This window comes from Pogona vitticeps, chromosome 2 (assembly GCF_051106095.1).
Source record: "Pogona vitticeps strain Pit_001003342236 chromosome 2, PviZW2.1, whole genome shotgun sequence".
Lineage (NCBI taxonomy): Eukaryota > Metazoa > Chordata > Lepidosauria > Squamata > Agamidae > Pogona > Pogona vitticeps.
In genome coordinates, this window is record NC_135784.1 from 71,759,320 (window position 1) to 71,780,053 (window position 20,734).

Genomic DNA, 20,734 nt, shown 5'->3' on the forward strand with positions numbered 1-20,734 from the left:
GCCTCACCATTGCTATGTCCCTTTAGTAGCCTGTAAGAAAAATAAAAGTGTCCCCAGTAGCTAAAAATTAGGAAATATTGTGCTGTAGGTCAGGAGGTGCATAAAGTGCACAGAGCCTGTTGAAAAAGAGATCCAGTCTGTTAGTAAGAGGCCCCTTCTTTCATAAAAACAGAAAAAGATTATTATTCAGTTTAATTTTAGGGGGGAAAGCAACAGAAGATCTGAATAGTAACAGTGTGCCAATTATTTAATTTTAATTCAGTATATTGGTCCTGGGGGGGGAATAAACTATAATATTTTTAAATTTAAAAAATAGTTTAAAACAAAAAGAAAGACATATGTCACTGATCTTGGATAAGTTGTTACTGCTTAATATATTAATTTCTTTTTTAAAACAAACACAAGTATCTGTAAATGGGTCATATTTATCATCACCCGCTTGTACCTAGAAGAAACAAATTGGAAGAGAGATAGAGAGAGACTAAATGAAAGACAGATTGTCTTCTACGCCATACAACAGTTTATCCATATGAGTTCTCAAGAGGGAAAAAAAACATGATGGTCGCTGTGAACTTTTTTCTTTTACACATATTTTGATATTTTTTTTAATTTTTATTTTCTATTAATTTCTTTTTAGGGGTCCATCATTAGCAGTCCTCATATGCGCCGAAGAGCTACATCAACCCGAGAGTGTCCATCTCGCCCTCACCAGACTATGCCTAATTCTTCCTCACTACTAGGGTCCTTATTTGGTAGCAAAAGAGGAAAGCCTTCCCAAGGCCATCTAATCTCTGGCCCATCACAACCACCTCCGCACCCTCCCATAATTTCACATCAGCAGCATTCTCAGCACCCTTCGGCCGTGCACCACGCAGGGCCGTTGGAGGGGCAGACCCAGGCACAAGTGCACACTCACCATTCTCAGTACTGCCACATGCAGAATCCACCCCCTTATCACCACCACCACCATTACCACCCACCCCAACATATCCAGCATCCACATCAATATCACCATATGCCGCATTCACAACACGTAGCTCATACGCCACACTCTTACATGCCACATTCCCACTCACCACATTCCCATGTTCCCCACCCTTCCTTGCCCCCTCCTCACTCAGTTCACTCTTCCCATGTTTCCCACCACCATGGACAGCCAGGGGCCGCTTCTACTTCAACCAGCACTAAGCCCAAACATAGCGGCATCAGCACAGTAGTCTAGAACCAAAACCGCCCTGCCAGCAAATGTAGCTCTAGACATAAATGTAAATGGCACTTAACAGAAAACAGAAGCAGCCTGTAAAACTGGATTTTAAAAAATTCCAAGCCAGAAAGAACTTACTTGTCTCCTTTGCCTTAAGGATTCAATAGAACAATTCATCATATTAGCCTGATTGTTGCTGGTCTTACTGTTGAAATTGGTGGTGACCTTCTCCCTCCTTTTTTTCCAGTAGCCTTGAAAAATACAATGCTTGCTGAAAACATTAAGCTACCTTTATTCATTCCCATGACAGTTTTTAATGCATAACTAAAACATAACCAATTCAAAATAAAAGGAAAAAAAATGAACTAGAACCAGGTGTTGCATTCTTGCTCCTTAATTGTCAATGGGCAAAAAAAGTAGACCTCATATGGTTGATGAAAGTACGTAAGTAAACTTTATATAATATAAATATATAAATATATACATATATACATATATATACTGTATAGTTAACATTTATGCTTAGAACAAAACTTTTGCAGTCCACAAAGCTAGCAATATATACTTTACCAGGAATTCCACTTACTGATAGAAGGGCAGTACAATAGATGAACAATGTATGAAAATGTAGACCAAAAACTAGAACAAACTCCAGGCATTTCAGTATTCTCATTTAAAGATTTTCTGGATTTGGGGGGTTTGGGGGGCAGAATCTCTAAGCAATCACTGCAACATGTGCCAACTAACATAGCATTTAGCAGGTGTAGTTAAATATTACTTTGTACAAATCCTTATTTTATTAACATAATATACTCAGTATTAAAAACTGCTCTGCTATTTCAGGTAAGCAAACTAGTTAAGATGCAGTAACTATACAGTAGCAACAAGAGATAACCTTTATTATAGGTTCTCTTTACATTTTGGTTACTCAACTTATTAGACACTTTAAAGGCTGTGATAACTGTGAACTTACACTATCTACATTTCTTTTATATCCATATATGTTTTAATAAACACACATGAAGATGTAAATGGAAGGTACTTGCATACACTGCATAAACATTCATCTCAGACCTTAAAATAGAAACATCCATTCGTTTCAGCCACATTGCCTCTTTTCTATAAGTTACTCAGATTATCTCAATTAAAATAGACTGGAGTTCAGAGTTTTTTCCATATGAAAGCAATCTGAAACTTGAAGGCTTATTTTAGTATTGAGTGTAGATTTTTATAACTGTAATTCCATGTAGCCATGTGCTGGCAACAGGACTTTCTCACCATTTTTCTCATCACATTTGTTAGTTTTACCCAGTACTCAGCAGGCTGAGTCTATGCTCAAACTGTCATAGTCTAGTTAGTCGCAAGACATCTTGTAAAATCCAGCTGTGCTCTTGTTGCTTATGTGTTGTAATGAGTCATTTGCAAATCCATATGAGATTTTTTTTGTATCCCTAAACCCTATTTTTTTAAAAAAGAAAATCATACATGGAGCATACTTTATAGTTTCAGCATTTTGAGCCACCTCAGTCACAAGGACTGTACATCTGACTGGTGGAAACGAAAAGAACCGCGGAACTGCATCGGCAGAATTGTGAATGTGGTTTAAAAGAAGCAGAAGGAAAAAGTTCCAGTGAGAGATGGGTAAAACAAAACAAAAATGATTATTGCTTCTGAATGTTGAAGTGATGTGTGAAGATGACTTTATTGTACTGGTTATTTCTAATGTCTCCTGTTTGTCTGTTTGTTGTTCTTTCTCTCTCTCTCTCTCTCTCTCTCTCTCTCTCTCTCTCCTCCCCCCTCTTCATGCAATGGATTATACCATGGCTACCAGCAAAACTGAAAACTGAGTACTGTACAGTACTTTTGTTAACTTGCATTCAACACAAGCATTCACCTAGAGTTATATTATTTTCAATGTGTGCAATATTTTTTCTACAAAATAACTTCATATGAAATAAAGTAATAAAAATAAATCAAATAGTCAACCAGACTGTCCAAAATGGTGCAGATTACCTAAGAGGGCTCATATCAGCCCCCTGAGGGTCTGTTCCTTGCAATTTAAACTGTTTTGTTCCTATAAGAGATAATAGAACTGTCTGCATGTCATCTAATGTTAATAGTGTTGAAGATACACTCTACATATTGTATATTTGCAAAATATATCAGTGTTACTGTTGATATTAGTTGAAGTAAAGTGATAACATATTTAAATATGTAGGCTTTTCTTCAGACCTTTGTACCAATAGTAGAGTCTAACTATAATTTATAAGTTTTCCCAGAAAAGATACAATTGGTGGTGGACACTTTTATCCTTTGTATTGCTCATTGTATGTTCTGCATGAACCAAGCTCAAAGCACAAGCTCAGAATGTCTGTCCATCTTTTTTTTAATTTGATATCCTAAAAGCTATTTTTAAAATACATTGACCATTTTTTTCTGCCAATTATTCCATTCCCTCAGGTAACTTCATGAATTATGTCAAGATTTGCTTCATATGCATGTAGTAAGGTACAAACTGAAGTGGTATCCTATTGTATGTATATGGAACATAAAATTGTAATGAAATCATACTTGAACAAATCATGAAACACACAAGAAACTGCCTAATCTGAGGTCTTCTGTTGCTGTGGTTTTAATGTATTTTCAAAGCTTAAATCCAGCATCATGCTGATGTCGCAGTTTCAGCACAATGGAAATCTCTTCCCCTTTCCTCCTCCTCGCAGTTCTCTATACCCTCTCCAAAACTGGCTGCAGCTCTGTAAACCTCCAGAGCTGGTTTGGGGGGCTTACAAGAGTCCGTAGTGGGATGAGGAGAGATTGTCTATTTCTGCTGTTCTGTCAATGGAACTCCAGTATTAGATAATGCCCCAAACTTTGCTGATTTTTAGAGGACTACTCTGAAATACTAGAATATCTTTCCAAACAACAGTACAGTATCTTTTTCCCCTGCAGTGTTCCCAGCTTGGTACCCCAAATGTTCTTGGACTAAAACTCCCAGGAGCTTTCCTCACTAGCTGCGCTGGTCAGGATTTCTAGGAGTTGTAATCCAGGAACATCTGGGGACCCAAGGTTGGGAACCACTGCCCTAGAGGAGGAAAATGACGGTGATCACAGTTGGGTTCTTTGTGCTGTGGGAGATTGAAATCATTATGTTACACAATAAAATAGGTGGGGTTTTTTTTTACATTTTTCTTAATGATTAAAAATCAGTACAAGCCACTACTGAGCCATATTTCTTTCTTCCCCTGGATAAATTAATATCAGTAAAAACAACCATCCAATGACGTTAAAGGGAAGACTGAATAACCAAAATATCTTTTGTGGGACAACAGTCAAATATGTATTTGCTTTTTTAAATCCTTTTAAGTTAAGAATGAAATGTACAACAATGTAAAAAGAAAACAAAGTAATCCTAATATAATGTACATGTCTTGTATTGCTAAAAAAACAAAGTCTTCAAGCATACCATTGTAGAAAGATTTTTCCCATCAAGCACTGCATGCAGCAGAAGCCTCTTGTTTCTTGGTTTTAAAATGAGCTGAAGACAGTCAGCAGCTATTTAAACAATGACTCTCTACATGTTGACGTGCTGTTCCATATAAAGCTGTGCGTTTCCTGCAATTAAGCATGCATTTTGCTGTTTCCGTTGTTAAGTATCATCACACCTTGCCTGCAAGAAGAGTAATTGTGTATATAGTTAAAAGGAAAACAAAACTTGACCAATAAGATGAAATTTTGAGGGAGGGAAAAGGGTAACGGAAACAGGACCAAGTAGGGAAAATAGCTAATTCTCTAAATTGTATATAGTGTGTAAATTAGTATCAATATAAGTCTGCAGTCACTTTCAGGTTGCACACAGTACCTGTCTCCTGCTAGGAACTTTAATCCCAGCATCGAGAAGTAGTAAACTGTTAGAATTAGGTCTTGAATGCAGACTATTAAAAAAAAACTTCAAGAAACATCATGCTCACAAGAAGCTTCTGTTATGGGAGGCTCGAGACCCATTTTGTAACTGTTGGGAAGGAAAGAGTGCTTTCATTTTAATATGCATTGTTTGTAAGTAGTATCAGACCTTATCGTTGTAAAATTATAACTGTGATTATGTGAGAAATCAAATAAATCACTTTGAACTCACTCAGTTGCTCATCCTTTATAGAACTGCAAGCATTTATATTTTTTCATATTAAATGAATAAAATTACTATGCCACTTTTGTTTTTTGAAATCTCAGTTTGTATTGTTTTGAAGAGAACCACCACCAAACACTAAGGAAAGAGGTAAATTTCAGCACCATGGTGAAGTTTCAAGAGACTAATTGGATATGTTTTTGTCCCTGTCCAGGGTTTACAATGCTTGACAGATATCTTAACAGAATTGAAGAGTACAGAGAGGCACTTACATAATTTTCCAGTTGCAAGGCTACCTCAGCTCTGTTCAATATGGAAATCTGGTCCCACCCATTTTTATTCCTAACAGAAAATGGAAAACTGAGACCCTTGCCATTGTTAGTTGCTGTTATTATGCAATGATGCACATTCCTCTTCGCATCTCCCACCAGCTATTACCTTGTCACCTTAAAAAAAAGACAGTGTGCTCTGATCAATTGGCAGCCTGTGGGGTGTTGAAGATGTGGAATATAACATACCACTGGGATCGCTTGACAGTAGCAGCATGAGGTTTTTTTTAAAAAAAGGATGACAACATTTGATAGTATTTGTACCCAGTTTTGTTCCCCGCCTCAGCAAAACCAAGATCAGACTAAGTCTCATTGTCTGCACAGGAACAGTGTGCAGATAAGAGCGGACAGAAATGGCCACATGAAGGCTAGGTCGTCTCTCCCTCTCTGCACCTTCCCTCCCCTCTTGCTACTCTGCATCCAGAATGTTACCAATGGGTCAGACAGACAGTCCTATATGAGTCCAGGGACCCTTGTGGTGGTGGTGGGGGGGGGAGACTGGAAGACTTTCTGTCACTTCCATGACAATAGGGAGTGTGAGTTGATCATGGCTGCCATTATAGGAGAGTAGAAAAGGCATGCAAAAGCCCACTATACAGAGTGTTTCTTCTTCCCCTTGCAGGCATTCTGCAGCATTGTGTGATGGCCAGCACTCTGCCACTAATGGGGATTTAATGGTGACTAGAAAAGATGCCTCTTCCCTCCCACTCCCCTCAGACTGGAAGAATAGTAGTAGTGACTGGTCTCCAGATTTGGGGGGGGGGGGACAGGATTTCTTCCAGAGAAAATTGTAACTTAACGTGCTTCTCTGCTGTGGAGGATTTCCCCGCCCTTTCGAGGAAGGCTAAAAAGACTTTTATCAAAAGAAGAAGAAGGGGGGGAGCCCACACAGACTACTGATGCAGCTAAGTCTGTTTTTATAGCTCCTGCCTTGCCCTCTCCTGACTTTTTATAGATCTGATGACTCATTAATGGTCTTTAGCTGGTGTTGTAAAATGCACTTGTGGTATACTGGATCTCCCTTTCTTCATTGCAAAGCATTACACAATTTAAAATTATGGATGTATATGAAACATAAATAAAGTTCAAACAAATTTAAAATGTTAAAATGAAGCAGTATGTGGTATAGAGTAACAGACTTAGGAGACCTAGGTTCAAACCCTAGCTTGGCCATGTCAATTGCTGAGAAGGAGGGTGGCGCTGGTAAAACCATTCCTTAAAATGGCACTTATCCTTGAAAGCCCTATTGGGCTCACTATAAGTTGGTTCTCACTTAACAGCATATTACACATACAACACTGTTATGGGCAAGTTTCAGTCAGTCATCCTGACTAAGAAGTTGGACCTCCTAACACTTTTAACTCTAAACCTAATGGCCTATCTGATTTATCTTTGGTTGGGACCAGATGGACCAACTAGGAAATCGCTGTACTGGGTGCCTGCTAGGAGCAAACCAAGGGTAAAACAAACAGATAAGCGGCTGGAAAAGTTACTTTTAGGGACTACCCAGTATCTTCTACTCAGCAAGGTCAATGTCTGTGCCAGCTAGGGATTCCTTGGAGCTGTGCCATTAACTAATTTTTCTAAGGTCTCAGTGAGATACATTGTGATAAGTAGTTGGCCTTACTTCTCAGGGAGGTTAATGTAGGCGTTTGGAAGCCAAGTGCATGAGAATATGTACAGTAATTAACCCCTAAATATAAATCCTGCCCGCCCCCCAAAATTCCTCATTAAAACAGTTATCACCTCGGAATGTACAGTATCTTAATGTCATGTTTGTAAGAACATAAAATTTAATGGTGCAATTTAAAAGGGTACCACAAAAACTATTATTTTAATGGTAAAGTTTTGTATTATGTTTTTCTAAATATTAGTCACCTAGAAAGAATGTGAAAAATAAATACATATTCTGTATCAAAAATTAAAGTGTCAGGCCTTTGCCTCCCAACTTCTCTAGGCTGTAAGTTGGAAACTTATATATTCAAAGCTGATTGATTAGGTGCATTGTATTGATTTGTCTATTTCTCCTATTTACTTTTTCTACCTATTAGATCAGAATCCAACATGCCACATATAAAACAATTACATCACTGTTTTAATAACATGCAGCCTCCTAATAATTATGAAGAAATGGCAAGGGGAGAGGGGGTGGTCTTACGTTCTTCTTTGGTAACTGTAATAAAACAATAAATCACTGACCCAAATTAATTTGGCCATCAGAAAGAAACTGCAGAAACTCACATAATATAGCATTGCTTGGAATTGATAATTGTATATCAATGAGTATATGTATGTTCTTGTGCTTTGTCATGGTATCAACATACATAAAATCTTTAAATGCACACAGAACCTGGATATGTGGTATATCACATTCTTCCTTATTTAGCTGCCCAAGTATTAAGCTCTAATCAGGATACTCTCCACACAATAGTACACTTACCATGGATTTAGTCTTAGGCAACCCAAGAGATTATGTTCTTGACAAAGGCATTGTGACTCTAATTTCGTTAGTTACAGTACTTTTTTATTTTGCTCCATTCTGTCCCAGTTGTGCCAAAGCAGGACTGCAATTGAATAAGAAGAAATCAAAAATTGTGACTACAGAAGAACTATACAACTGTAATATTGACAACGAATACACTGAAATAGAGATTTTGTATACCTTGATTCAATCATCTATCCAAATGGAGACTGCAGCAAAGAAATCAGAGGAAGGCTGGAATTAGAAAATATGAAAGTGTAAGGATGTATCACTGGAGACCAAGACCAAGATCATCTCTACTATTGTATTCCTGCTCTCCATATGAGGGTGTGAAAGCTGGACAGTAAAGAAAGCTGACTGGAAAAAATATCTGAAATTTAAATTTTTATAAATTTATTGTCATTGTAAGTATATACACAATATACACATACAACGAAATTCACACGGACACCCAGAGACCAGACCCACATGCACACATATAAAAAATCCCCAAACACTCCACACCCACTAAAAATCCCCCACTAAGAACACACACATCTGCACTGCAGGCTAAGTAACACTGTCCAACTGTTCACTGCTGGTGGTATTTAAGTTCATTATTAAGTACAATTATAGGTCTGGGATAAAAACTATTCAGAAAACATGTGTCCGAGTCTTAATTGTTCTGTATCTTCTGCCAGGCAGCAACGTTTCAACGAAGTTGTGAGCAGGATGGGAAAAGTCTCTAAGGATGCTGTGTGACTTCCTCAGACAGCGGGATGTGAAGATGTCCTCCAGGGTTGATAGCTGGACCCCGATGATATTCTAGGCAATTTTAATGGTTCTCTGTAGAGCTTTTTTGTCCGCTACAGAGCTGCTCCCAAACCATACAAGAATGCCATAGGTTAGGACACTCAATGGTGCTACGATTGTAGGACAGAAGTAAATGCTGAGATAAATTTGACTTCCCAAGTATTCTCAGGAAATACAGCCTCTTCTGTGCCTTCTTCACTAGCATGTTGGCATTTATGAGAAGTCCTCTGAGATGTAAGTGCCCAGAAATTTGTTTGAAATGTGCTCAAGGAGAAACTTGTGGATGCCCTGAAGTGCAAGAAAGACAAGTGGGCCCTAGATCAAATCAAGGCAAAACTCCCTGGAGATAAAAATGTTGAAACAGGCTGTCCTACTTTGGGTATATCGTGAGAAGGCGGGTTCTCTGGAAAAGACAATAATGTTGGGAAAGTTTGAAGGCAGCAGAAAAAGAAAACCAAATGTGAGATGGACTGATTCCATAAAGGAAGCTACAGTCTTGCATTTACAGGACTGTTGAGGACAGGACATTTTGGAAATCACTCATTCATAGGGTCGCCCTAAGTCAGAGGCTACTTGATTGCACATAATATATCAACACAAGCTCCTTGAACTTGGCTCAGGAGCATAGCCAGTGCAACTGAAGTTTCTGCACAAACTTTAAAGGCAGCCTCAAACATAGCACATTGCAATCTGAAATAAACTACTTTTAAATAAATATCTGGGGGAGACACTGTAGCAAACCACTTGCTTTGCCATGTCCACACACAGAGATGGTTTAAAATATCATTTTATAGTCTTTTGGAAACATAAATAATGCTGGCACACCCATTGCAAGCATGTTGCCATGGTTAGTGATGACAATTTTTGAGTCTGCTCTTGAGGAAAGTATGCAATCCAGGGGTGATTCTGAAGTGGCCTTCTACAAAAGGAGTGTCCTTTCAGGTCAAGGCTGTGGTCCACACAGTCAAAGGCTTTTGCATAGTCAATGAAGCAGAAGTAAATGTTTTTCTGGAACTCTGGCTTTCTCCATAATCTAGCACATGTTAGCAATTTGGTCTCTATTTCCTCTACCCCTTCGAAATCCATCTTGTACTTCTGGGAGTTCTCGGTGCACATATTGCTGAAGCCTACCTTGTAAGATTCTGAGCTTTTATTTATTTATTTATTTATTTATTTATTTATTTATTTATTTATTTATTTATTTATTTATTTAATTTTATACCCCGCCCATTTAGACGACGTCTACTCTTGCTAGCGGGTGAAATGAGTGCAATTGTACGGTAGTTGGAGCACTCTTTGGCACTGCCCTTCTTTGGGATTGTGATGTAGACTGGTCTTTTCCAATCCTCTGGCAACTGCTGAGTTTTCCAAACTTCCTGGCATATTGAGTGTAGCACATTAACAGTGTCATCTTTTAAGATGGCATTCCAGGTGACTGGAATGCCATCACCTCCACTGGCCTTGTTGTTAGCCAAGCTTTCAAAGGCCCACTTGACTTCACTCTCCAGTATGTCTGGCTTAAAGTCAGCAACCACACTATCTGGGTTGTCCAGGCCATCCAAATCTTTCTGGTATATTTCCTCTGTGTATTCTTACCACCTCTTCTTGATGTCTTCTGCTTCTGTGAGCTTCCTACCATTTTTGTCCTTTATCATGTCCATCCTTGCATAAAAGGTTCCTTTAATATATCCAATTTTCTTGAACAGATCTCTGGTTTTTCCCTTTCTATTATTTTCCTCTATATCTCTTGTCTCTCCTTGCTATTCTTTGGAAGTCTGCATTCAGTTTTCTGTAGCTTTACCTATCTCCCTTGCATTTTGTTTCCCTTCTCTTCTCTGCTATTTGTAAGGCCTCGTTGGACAGCCACTTTGCTTTCTTGCATTTCCTTTTCTTTGGGATGGTTTTCGTTGCTGCCTCCTGTACAATGTTACTAACCTCCATCCATAATTCTTCAGGCACTCTGTCCACCAAATCTAGTTCCTTAAATCTGTTCTTCACTTCCATTGTATATTTATAAGAGACTTGGTTTAGATTATACCTGACTAGCCCAATGGTTTTTCCTACTTTCTTCAGTTTAAGCTTGAATTTTGCTATAAGAAGCTGATGGTCACAGCCACAATCAGCTCCAGGTCTTGTTTTTGCTGACTGTGTAGTTTCTGCATCTTTGGCTGCAGAAAACATAAATATGATTTTGGTATTGCCCATCTGGTGATTTTCATGTGTAGAGTCGCCTCTTGTGTTGTTGGAAAAGAGTGTTTGTAATGACCAGCTTGTTCTCTTGACAAAACTCTATTAGCCTTTGCCCTGCTTCGTTTTGAACTCCAAGACCAAACTTTCCTGTTGTTCCTTTTATCTCTTGACTCACTACTTTAGCATTCCAATCCCCTATAATGAGAAGAACATATTTCTTTGGTGTCAGTTCTAGAAGGTGTTGTAAGTCTTCATAGAATTGGTCAATTTCAGCCTCTTCAGCATCAGTGGTTGGTGCATAAACTTGGATTACTGTGGTGTTGAAAAGTATTTTGATTTGTATTGAAATCATTCTATTATTTTTGAGATTATATCCCAGTACAGCTTTTCCCACTCTTTTGTTGACTATGAGGGCTACTCCATTTCTTCTACAGGATTCTTGTCCACAATAGTAGATAGGATAATCGTCTGAATTGAATTTGCCCATTCCCATCCATTTTAATTCACTGACGCCCAGGATGTCAATGTTTATTCTTGCCATCTCCTGTTTGACCACATTGAGCTTCCCAAGGTTCATAGATCTTACATTCCAGGTTCCTATGCAGTGTTTTTCTTTGCAGCATCGGACTTTACTTTCACTTCCAGGCACATCCGCTGCTGAGCGTCCTTTCGGCTTTGGCCCAACCACTTCGTTAGCTTTGGAGCTACTTTTACTTGTCCTCCACTCTTCCTCAGTAGCACGTTGGATGCCTTCCGACCTGATGGGCTCATCTTCTAGCATCATATCTTTTAGCCTTTTGTTTCTGTTCATGTGGTTTTCTTGGCAAAGATACTGGAGTGGCTTGCCAGTTCCTGCTCTAGGTGGATCACATTTAGTCGGAACTCTCCACTGTGACCTGTCCATCTTGGGTGTCCCTGCATGGCATAGCCCATAGCTTCTATGAAATATTTGAATTACTCAAGACCCTTTGCCATGACAAGGCAGCAATTCATGAAGCGGTCGCAGTGTTGTAGTTTTTTGTAAATTCCTGTACACACACAGTCTCTCTCTCTCTCTCTCTCTCACACACACACACACACACACACACACACACACACACACACGGACCGTAACTACTTTCAAACATGGGCATAGAAGCTAGAAGCATTTGCAGGATTCCCCACCTTTCCTTCCCCCGAAAGGTATTTTTGTTGAGTAAGTGCTATACAGTAAGTGGAGTGAGGTACAAAGATCACCATATTAGGAGCTAATTTCCATAAAAATGATTTAAAAGTTAGGAGACTGAATTGGAGTGATCGGCTTTTTGACTATCTTTTCCGTCACCCATTTGTTCTAAAGGGTGCTTTTGGCTTTTACATGTGTCACAAGAGGTTTGCTGCAACTTAAACTGCTGAAAGTAAGTGTTCCAGACCGCCAGAAGCTGTATTAAGCCCTGTGTGTCTGTTGCACCATGATAATTGCATCATTGTAATATTTCAACTATTTTATTTGGCTTATACTAACAAGTTCTCATTATCTCATGGAGAAAAATCAAATTTTAAATGTGCCTTTTAAACCTAAAGACTGGCGGTGGCATGTGTGTATGTCATCACAATCCTTTAGGAACTTTGGACATTCGATGGAACACTTAATGTGGGCTCCTTTGGTTGTGCATCTGGAAAATATTAGCGTGTTTATAATTACATCTATTTCTTAAGAAACCGTGGTGAAATCATTTCATTCCTTTTCCTCTAATAGGTCAGGATGTGTAATGGCTGCAGGACATTACACAAGAGAGAAATAATGATTTGGCTGATACTCCTGCCCACCCTGCCTTTTAATTACATGCTTTTGCACTTTTTAAAGACTTTTTTTCTAATTCACAACCAGCATGAGGTTTTAGCTCTTTTCTTCAAAGAGAGTTTTATACAAAGATATATACACATGCACACGTGCACACACACAGCTGGCTTTAAGATCCTTCAGCCTTATTACTCAAAAATGATGCTGACTTCCAAACATTATCCAGAATCTAGTGTTGCAAAGCACAGATATGGTTGGGCCATTTTCTGAAGGAAACATAAAAGATCTAGGTATTACAATACATCAATAAACAAAAAAGTACACTAGTAACGTATTAAAAATTTGAACAAGTCCCACCCAGGCAAGTAATTCACCATTTCACAAGACCTGTTTTTGAGCATCAGAATACATTTAGTAATAAGTTGTTTTCAATATATAAAACGCTGCTGCTGCTGCTGCTGCTGCTGCTACTACTACTACTACTACTACTTATTCTTTTATTTTTATTCTTCTTCTTCTTCTTCTTCTTATTCTTATTATTATTATTATTTCTCAATTTTCGGTGAGAGTCCAAGTTTTGTGTTTATGTTGTTCCAGTAGCCTGTCCTGGTCCCTCAACAGGGTCTCCTGAGTCCTCTAGCCCATTTGTCACCTAGGGGCTATAGCATCTGATATGGTCTTTGTCACCAATCAGCTCTCCTAAGAGAATGCTGAAGGCTAGAATAGAGAGGTTCAGAGTCCAGTTGATCCCTATTTAAGTTGAGATGAGTCCTTGTCTCAACCAAGCTGTCTAACTGGCACCATTCCACCAAGTCTATTCCCACTTAAAAATCACTGAGAAACCAAGTTAAAATCATGAGTCATCCAGAACTCCCAAAACTCAGGAAAATACTGGACTCAAAGTAGCTTAATTTGTGGCCTTAAAGAAAAACAAAGTAAGTATGGTAGCAGGTTATCTGTTCAAGAGACCAAGCATAAGTTTTAAGTATTATTGTTTTATTAGAAGAATAAAGAATTAGAGATATTCAGTTTGTTGCAAAGCATAGCATTCAATAACATTTCCATAACTAAGGTAGTTAGAAAATCTAGCAAATTCCAGCTACAAAAATTAAAATAAGAAAATTCTACTAGCTAGAAAGGCAGGTAAGGCTAAGCCCCCCCTTTCTATTCTCTTACTATGAACTACATCTTAGCATTGGGAACTCCAAGGTCCATTCAAAAATCCATGGTAAAATCCATTAATCCAAAAATGAGTTAAAAAAGAGTCTCTCTCCCTGTAACATCCTGTCATTTTCTTCACAAGCTGGAAACACCTCCTTCACTCTCCACTGACGTAAGCCAATCAGGATGAAGGATTGCTCATCTCTCTCCACCTTCTTTTCTCATGGGATTGCAGGTGTTGTTGACATTCTTCCTCTATGTTATGGCTCGGCTCTTCGTCTTCAACATAGCTCTCAACCTCACTGAATCATGCAAGCCCATCTGCCTCAACAAGGCCTGTGCCCATAGAGATATATATAACTTGCCGGCCTCCAAAAACCCAAGGGAACATCAGGTAAAGAAGGTGTCAGAAAATGAGGAAGTCAAGATCTTGTGGGATTTCCAGATCCAAATGGACAGACAGCTTGAACATGACACACCAGACATAGTAGTAATAGAACAAAGAAATGTCTGGATCATTGACATTGCAATTCCGGGGGATGCCAGAGTTGAAAATAAAGAATTGGACAAACTAACAAAGTACAGAGACCTGGCAATCAAAACATCTCGCCTCTGGAAGAAGCACACTTCAGTGGTCCCCGTAGTTATTGTGGCTTTGGGAACAATATCAAGAAATTTCACACAGTACTATAAGGAGTTGCAGATCTCAGAAATCACACTATCAGAGTTACAAAATACGGCAATATTAGGGAAAGCATACATACTGTGTCAATATTAAACAGATACTTAGATTTTTTGTCAAAACTTGTATCTGTTATATAATACTTGTCAATGTTTTATAATGTTGACTGTGCCTGGAGTTTTTGAAGAAGAAGAATGATAATGATGATGAATCAAGTCAGTCCTGATTTAGGTGATCTTTTCCAGGGTTTTCTAGGTAGAGACCACTCAGAAGTGGTTTCCCATTCTTTTCTTCTGGGCCTGTCCTGGGACTGCGCAGCTTTCCCAAGGCCCCACAGACTAGTTCTTCTCCTTGGAGCCACAATGGGGGATTAAACTCCCAACCTGCAATATACATGGCTGCAAAAACCTCTCAATTTCATCACTGCTTTCACCTGCCTTATTCTTTCAAGGCTATACCATCATGATACAGACCAAATCCAAAGTCTTGACAAGAGCCAAGGGTTTCACTATGGTAGGATTTTAAACACTTGACTTAAATTTATGTAAGTACAAGAAAGGAGGAATCACCATAATTTTCTCTAAAATCCTTCATTTTTATTCAAAGCAACATATTGATGAAAATGGAAATGTCTGAAAAAGGATGAGCATCAGCTTTCAAATATCTGCCTGAGCAACCCTCTTCTTCTAAGAGATATGAGCTGATGTTATTTGAGAAAGGAAATCATAGCCTTTGCAACTGTTCTTAGAACAGGCAAAGATCCCCTCCTACCATAACATGACCAATGTCTAGCAGTATTCATTGTGAAATATTTAATACATATCACTAGATTTGTGGTATGTTCATGTGTGTGTTCATGTTTCCAATTCTGAGCAATCTACTTTCACCTTTATGCAGCTGGATGGGTCAGTTTAGTCTCACAGAACCAACTGTTGTACACAATCTTACCAAATGTCAGCCATTTGCTATGCAGTTTTCTTCCCCTCCCTGCCCCCAACAAAAGCCAGCTGGGACGAAACTGTGTCCTAGCATATTTATTTATTTATTTATTTATTTATTTATTTATTTATTTATTTATTTATTTATTTATTTATTTATTCATTCATACATACATACATACATACATACATACATACATACATACATACATACATACATACATACATACATACCCTGCCTATCAGGGCGACTGATTTCTACCATTTTCTCTCAATGCAATGCATTGGGGAAAATACTCCATGCAAGTTTTCGTGATGCTGGGAAATCCTGTGCTTCAGTTGAAGATAGATTGGCCCCATTTGGGAAAAACAGATATTTCTTCCAGTTTGGAAACACTCGAATGTGCAATCTAATATTTCCCCTGATGCAGCCCAGTGGGAAGGATTAATGTAGATTTAGATGAGAAATTAAGTCAGGCCTTCATGGCTGCATAAACGTTAAAGAGAGATAATTACTGGCAAAAGCACACAGTCCTTTGTATTCTAATAATATTGACAAATTATTTCCTGAGAAAATACTTCCTTCAACAGAGGGGAAAAGATACTTCTATTATATGTAAATTCAAATGACAGTTCGCTTGCTCTTCCCATGTATGATTAATTACAAGATTTTGCATTCAAGCTGCATAATTATCCGTGAATAGATTCCTTTAGAAAATACAATTAGTCTACATTATCTCTGCCTTATTTAAAATTGATCTTAGCATCTTGGATTTTCTTCTACTACTTTTTAATCTGAAGTATAATATATTCCTCAGTCTTGTTTTTCTTTTAAAGCTTTGAACCTGTTAGGTAAAAAGAAAAAAATAGGTTTATAAAACAAAGAGGAAATGGAAATTTGTGAGACTTCTGAGTGACAGAAAAGAATGTGGGGGAATGGAAAAAGGAAAATATAATAGAAAGTTTAGAGATAATTTTATCAAAACAATTCAGTTGGAGTAATGTGCTAAAATGCCAAAATTGCAGGTTAGTTCCCCTAGGCCACAATTAAATTAGCATGAATAAGTTTGTCTGTTTTCTACACAGCACTGCAGGTAAAAGGAAACCTTAGGTTTATTGCTCCAAGAAATAAATTCATGATAATGCATTCTGGATGCTGCAGTATGCAACAGAAGACTAGTGGGGTCTTTAACTCCTTCTATCCTCTATGATGCTCCTGCATTTATTTGGCTAAAAATCACTTTCCCATTATGTTTTAGTCCTTAAGGTTACTGGGGGTTGGGTAAAAGGGCCCCAACCTCCCCATTTCAGCAAGCAGATGGTGGCTTGATGACCAGCGGCATACTGGTATCTTTGAAGGACAGGCAATCATCTAGATAGTGCCCTAATTGGGTTCCAAAATGCAGGCATGCATGGATCTCAGAATGGTGGTGAGGGCAGCTCAAGCTGCCACAACCCCAGACCCTCTAGCAATGATGAGGCAAAAAGTGAAATCAGGCTTCTGTGTCTTCTCAGGAATGAGCAATCAAGAGTGTACTACATACTGGCCTAAATCCTGTTGCTACATACAGTAAGTTGTACTAGAATAGGCCCACTAAATCAATGGGAATGTGGTTTATCAATTCCTCTGTAATTTCCATTGATTCAAATGGGCTTAGTTTAACTGCAACTTATTTTAGCATTCAGATTAGGCATCCTTAAGTCTCAAGAGACTATGGTAACGTGATCTGTATGGAGGATTTGGAACAACGTCTAGTGTGGCTGAGAAGGCCAATTGGACAGTGACAATCCCTTCCACACTGAAGACAAATACAATCTGTCCCCTGTCCAGCTCCCTGATCTTGCTGATTTTGGCACTGCCTCTTTGCCTTGGCCTGCTAAACAAGTGTCTCTTCAAATTGGGAGAGGCTGTGATGCATCGCCTGCCTCCAGGCTGAACACTCAGATGTCAAGGTTTCCCATCTGTTGAGGTCCATTCCAAAGGCCTTCGGGTCCGACTTGCAGATATCCTTGTATCGCAGCTGTGGTCTCCCTCTGGAGCAATTTCCCTGCACTAATTCTCCATACAGGAGATCTTTTGGAATCCGACCATCAGCCATTCTCACAACATGTCCAAGCCAATGTAGACATCGCTGTTTCAGTAATGTATACATGCTAAAAATTCCAGCTCGTTCTAGGACTACAGTGGTGCCTCGCTTAACGGGCATCCCGTTTAATGACAAAATCGCATAGTGATGAAGATTTTGCGATCGCTTTTGCGATCGCTTTGCGATGTTCCCTATGGGGAAAAATTGCTTTGCGATGATCGGTATCCTGTTTCGCTTACCGATCATTGCAAAGCAATGATTTTTTTAACAGCTGATCGGCGGTTCCAAAATGGCCGCCAGCTAAAAAAAATGGCCACTCGCTTACCGGGCAGCCGCCGTATGGAGGATTTTCACTTAAAGGTGAGTCTGAAGCCCATAGGAACGTATTGAAGGGGTTTCAATGCATTCCTATGGGCTTTTTAATATCGCATAGTGACGAAATCGCTTTGCAGCGATTTTTGCTACACCAATTATCGTCGCTATGCGAGGCACCACTGTACTCTATTTAGAACTTTGTCCTGCCAGGTGATACCAAAAATGCGTCGGAGACAACACATATGGAAGGTATTTAACTTCCTCTCCTGCCATGCAGAAAGGGTCCAGGACTCACTCAGTAAAGGAGTGTGCTCAGGACACAGGCTCTATAGACCTGGATCTTGGTATATGCCATCAGCTTCTTATTGAGCCATACTCTCTTTGTGAGTCTAGAGAACGTGGTAGCTGCTTTGCCAATGCGTTGATCCAGCTCAACACCTAGGGAGAGTGTCAGAGATTGTTGAGCCAAGGTACACAAAGTCATGAACAACCTCCAATTCTTGCGTAGAGATAGTAATACAGGGAGGTGAGTTCACACCCTTGCCTGATTGTTAGTCCAAAGTCTTAGTAGGCCTTGCTAAAACGATTCACGAGTTGTTGGAGGTCTTCAGCAGAGTGGGCAACAATGGCTTCATCATCGGCGAAGAGGAAGTCCTGCATGCATTTCAGCTGGACTTTGATCTTCACTCTCAATCTACAGAGATTAAAGAGCTTTCCATCTGACCTAGTCTGGAGATAGACACCTATCTTGAGATACTTACGCAGTGTTTTTAGCAGTGCAGCTCTGACCCCCAGCTAGTTCCTATGGCCAAATGGAGATTCATACCCAGGTCTCCTGACTCTGAAGGCAACTATACCACACTGGGTATCTGTAGATATTTTAGACACCAAAAAGATAAATAATCTTGTTGTAACTGAGCCCCTCCAAGGGTAATGGAGAAATAATCCTAAAAGAAACCAGGCTGCAACCAATTCTATGCACACTAACCAGACAGGAAACCCCATTGAACACAATGGGAGGGGACCTATTCCTGAACAGACCTTGTGCTACTGACAGTGTCCTTATCAAGAGTTAAGTACAAACCTCTCAAACGCATGTCACCTCCAAACCTGCATTAAAATTTTGGACCATAATGGTGGGCCAAAAACTGCAGGTTCTGTATTGCCATTATTTGGTGTAACTGTGTGTTTCTAGTTTACACAAACGGTAACACTGTCAAATACCATGCCAAAGATTTCAGCTAGCTATGTGTCACTGTTACATGCCCCAAACATTAGTGTTTAGCCTCCACCTCAAGCAACAAAAGAACATATCTAGGCGGGAGGACCTAAGAAAACAAAAATCTCCTAAACCCACTTGGAGTTAATTCATTACAATAGTAAAACCTGCAAAATTTGCCAGAACAGTATTAGTAGTCTAAAGTGGCGCAGAACTTTGACGTAGGTTTGGAAATTTGTGTTGTCGGAGGTTCATAGCTACAGTACCCAAGTTTCTGGTGCTCGTAAGCCTTTGCTTTGAAGTTCGTTTGTGCTGGAGAGGTGCAACTTTGCATTTACTCACTAGAAGATTACATATTTTTCTTTATTTAACATACCGTCTTTCCCCAAAAATAAGACAGGGTCTTATATTAATTTTTGATCCAAAAAAACGCATTAGGGCTTATTTTAGGGGATGTTTTATTTAACAGTCATGTCATTTTCTGGATGCTGCACAACGGTGGATAGTGGGGTTTCACTTAACTGGGGCTTATTTTGAAGGTAGGGCTTATATTACGAGCATCCTGAAAAATCATACTAGGGCTTATTTTCAGGTTAGATCTTATTTTGGGGAAAACAGGGTAGTAACTTTACACTTTAATTTTGCGGGACATTATTTACTATTTTGACAATCCCTTCGTGGTTACTCACATTGCCACTGCTTCAGTCGGTATACTGTACTTGTATTGTTATCACGACCATTATTACTGTTATTCAACCGCCTCTACAACCGCGACACTCCTTTTTGCACTACAGAACAGAATTAAATTAGAATAGGTCCAATCAAATTACACGAGCACTTCGTCAGGGCTTGCCTGCTCATGATGCCTCCGCCACCCCAGTTCTGGAGCCCCACGGCTCAGCGGGTCCGTACCTCCAGAGCACCTCAACCAAAAGAACAGGCGTTTTCGACCCCTCACGACTCTTGAAGGCCCAGGCCATCCCCAAAGAGCCTGAGTCGCGCCCATATAGGGTGGCAGCGCCCCTCAGAGGCCGCAGGGAGGCCGGAAAGGAGCGTCAGCCTGAGGTTCTCGGCCCTTCCCAGCAGAAAACGCCCTGCCAGCCGCTGAGAGCCAGCTCGGCAACGCCATTGCCTTGTCACCACAACCTCACATCGAGGCCCGCTAAGATATGAGGCTTAGAAAGTGCCTGGTACGAAACAGCCGGCCCTTTTGCGTGGCTTCCCCTCAGCCCAAACCTAACGGTCAACGGCAGGTAGACGTCTTGTGCTGCGTTGCAAACGCGCCGATCCCTTCCGTGTCTTTTCACGAAGAGGGGGGGAAAGGCTTTTCTAGGCTAAAGTTGTGTATTTCTCCGTCGTTTTCTCTGGACGCCAGTCATTTTAATTTTTTTAAAAAATCCCGACGGGAGGGGGAAAAACCTGTAGT

The 20,734-nt window shown here is 39.6% G+C and overlaps 1 protein-coding gene and 1 long non-coding RNA gene across 36 annotated transcripts in view; one reads left to right on the top strand and one right to left on the bottom strand.

Moving 5' to 3' along the window:
• Window positions 1-5,338, top strand: part of IQSEC1 (IQ motif and Sec7 domain ArfGEF 1) — a 465,124-nt gene extending 459,786 nt beyond the window's left edge. For 22 of the 34 annotated variants that reach the window (XM_072989683.2, XM_072989694.2, XM_072989684.2 and 19 more), the window contains one exon: window positions 638-5,338. In XM_072989683.2, the coding sequence (XP_072845784.2) occupies window positions 638-1,222 (585 nt within the window). In that variant the 3' untranslated portion in view covers window positions 1,223-5,338. The remainder of the gene's footprint in view (window positions 1-637) is intronic. The other 12 variants (XM_078385370.1, XM_072989695.2, XM_078385372.1 and 9 more) reach the window with 1 other exon arrangement.
• Window positions 1,515-20,722, bottom strand: LOC140704386 (uncharacterized). Of its 2 annotated transcripts, XR_013541711.1 has the most exons (3): window positions 19,998-20,722; window positions 8,322-8,375; window positions 1,515-8,223 (listed from the first exon to the last, which is right to left on the bottom strand). It is a non-coding gene; the product is annotated as an uncharacterized LOC140704386 (long non-coding RNA). The 2 variants fall into 2 exon arrangements; XR_013541710.1 differs by having other exon boundaries at window positions 8,322-20,722.
• Window positions 20,723-20,734: the final 12 nt, after the last annotated feature.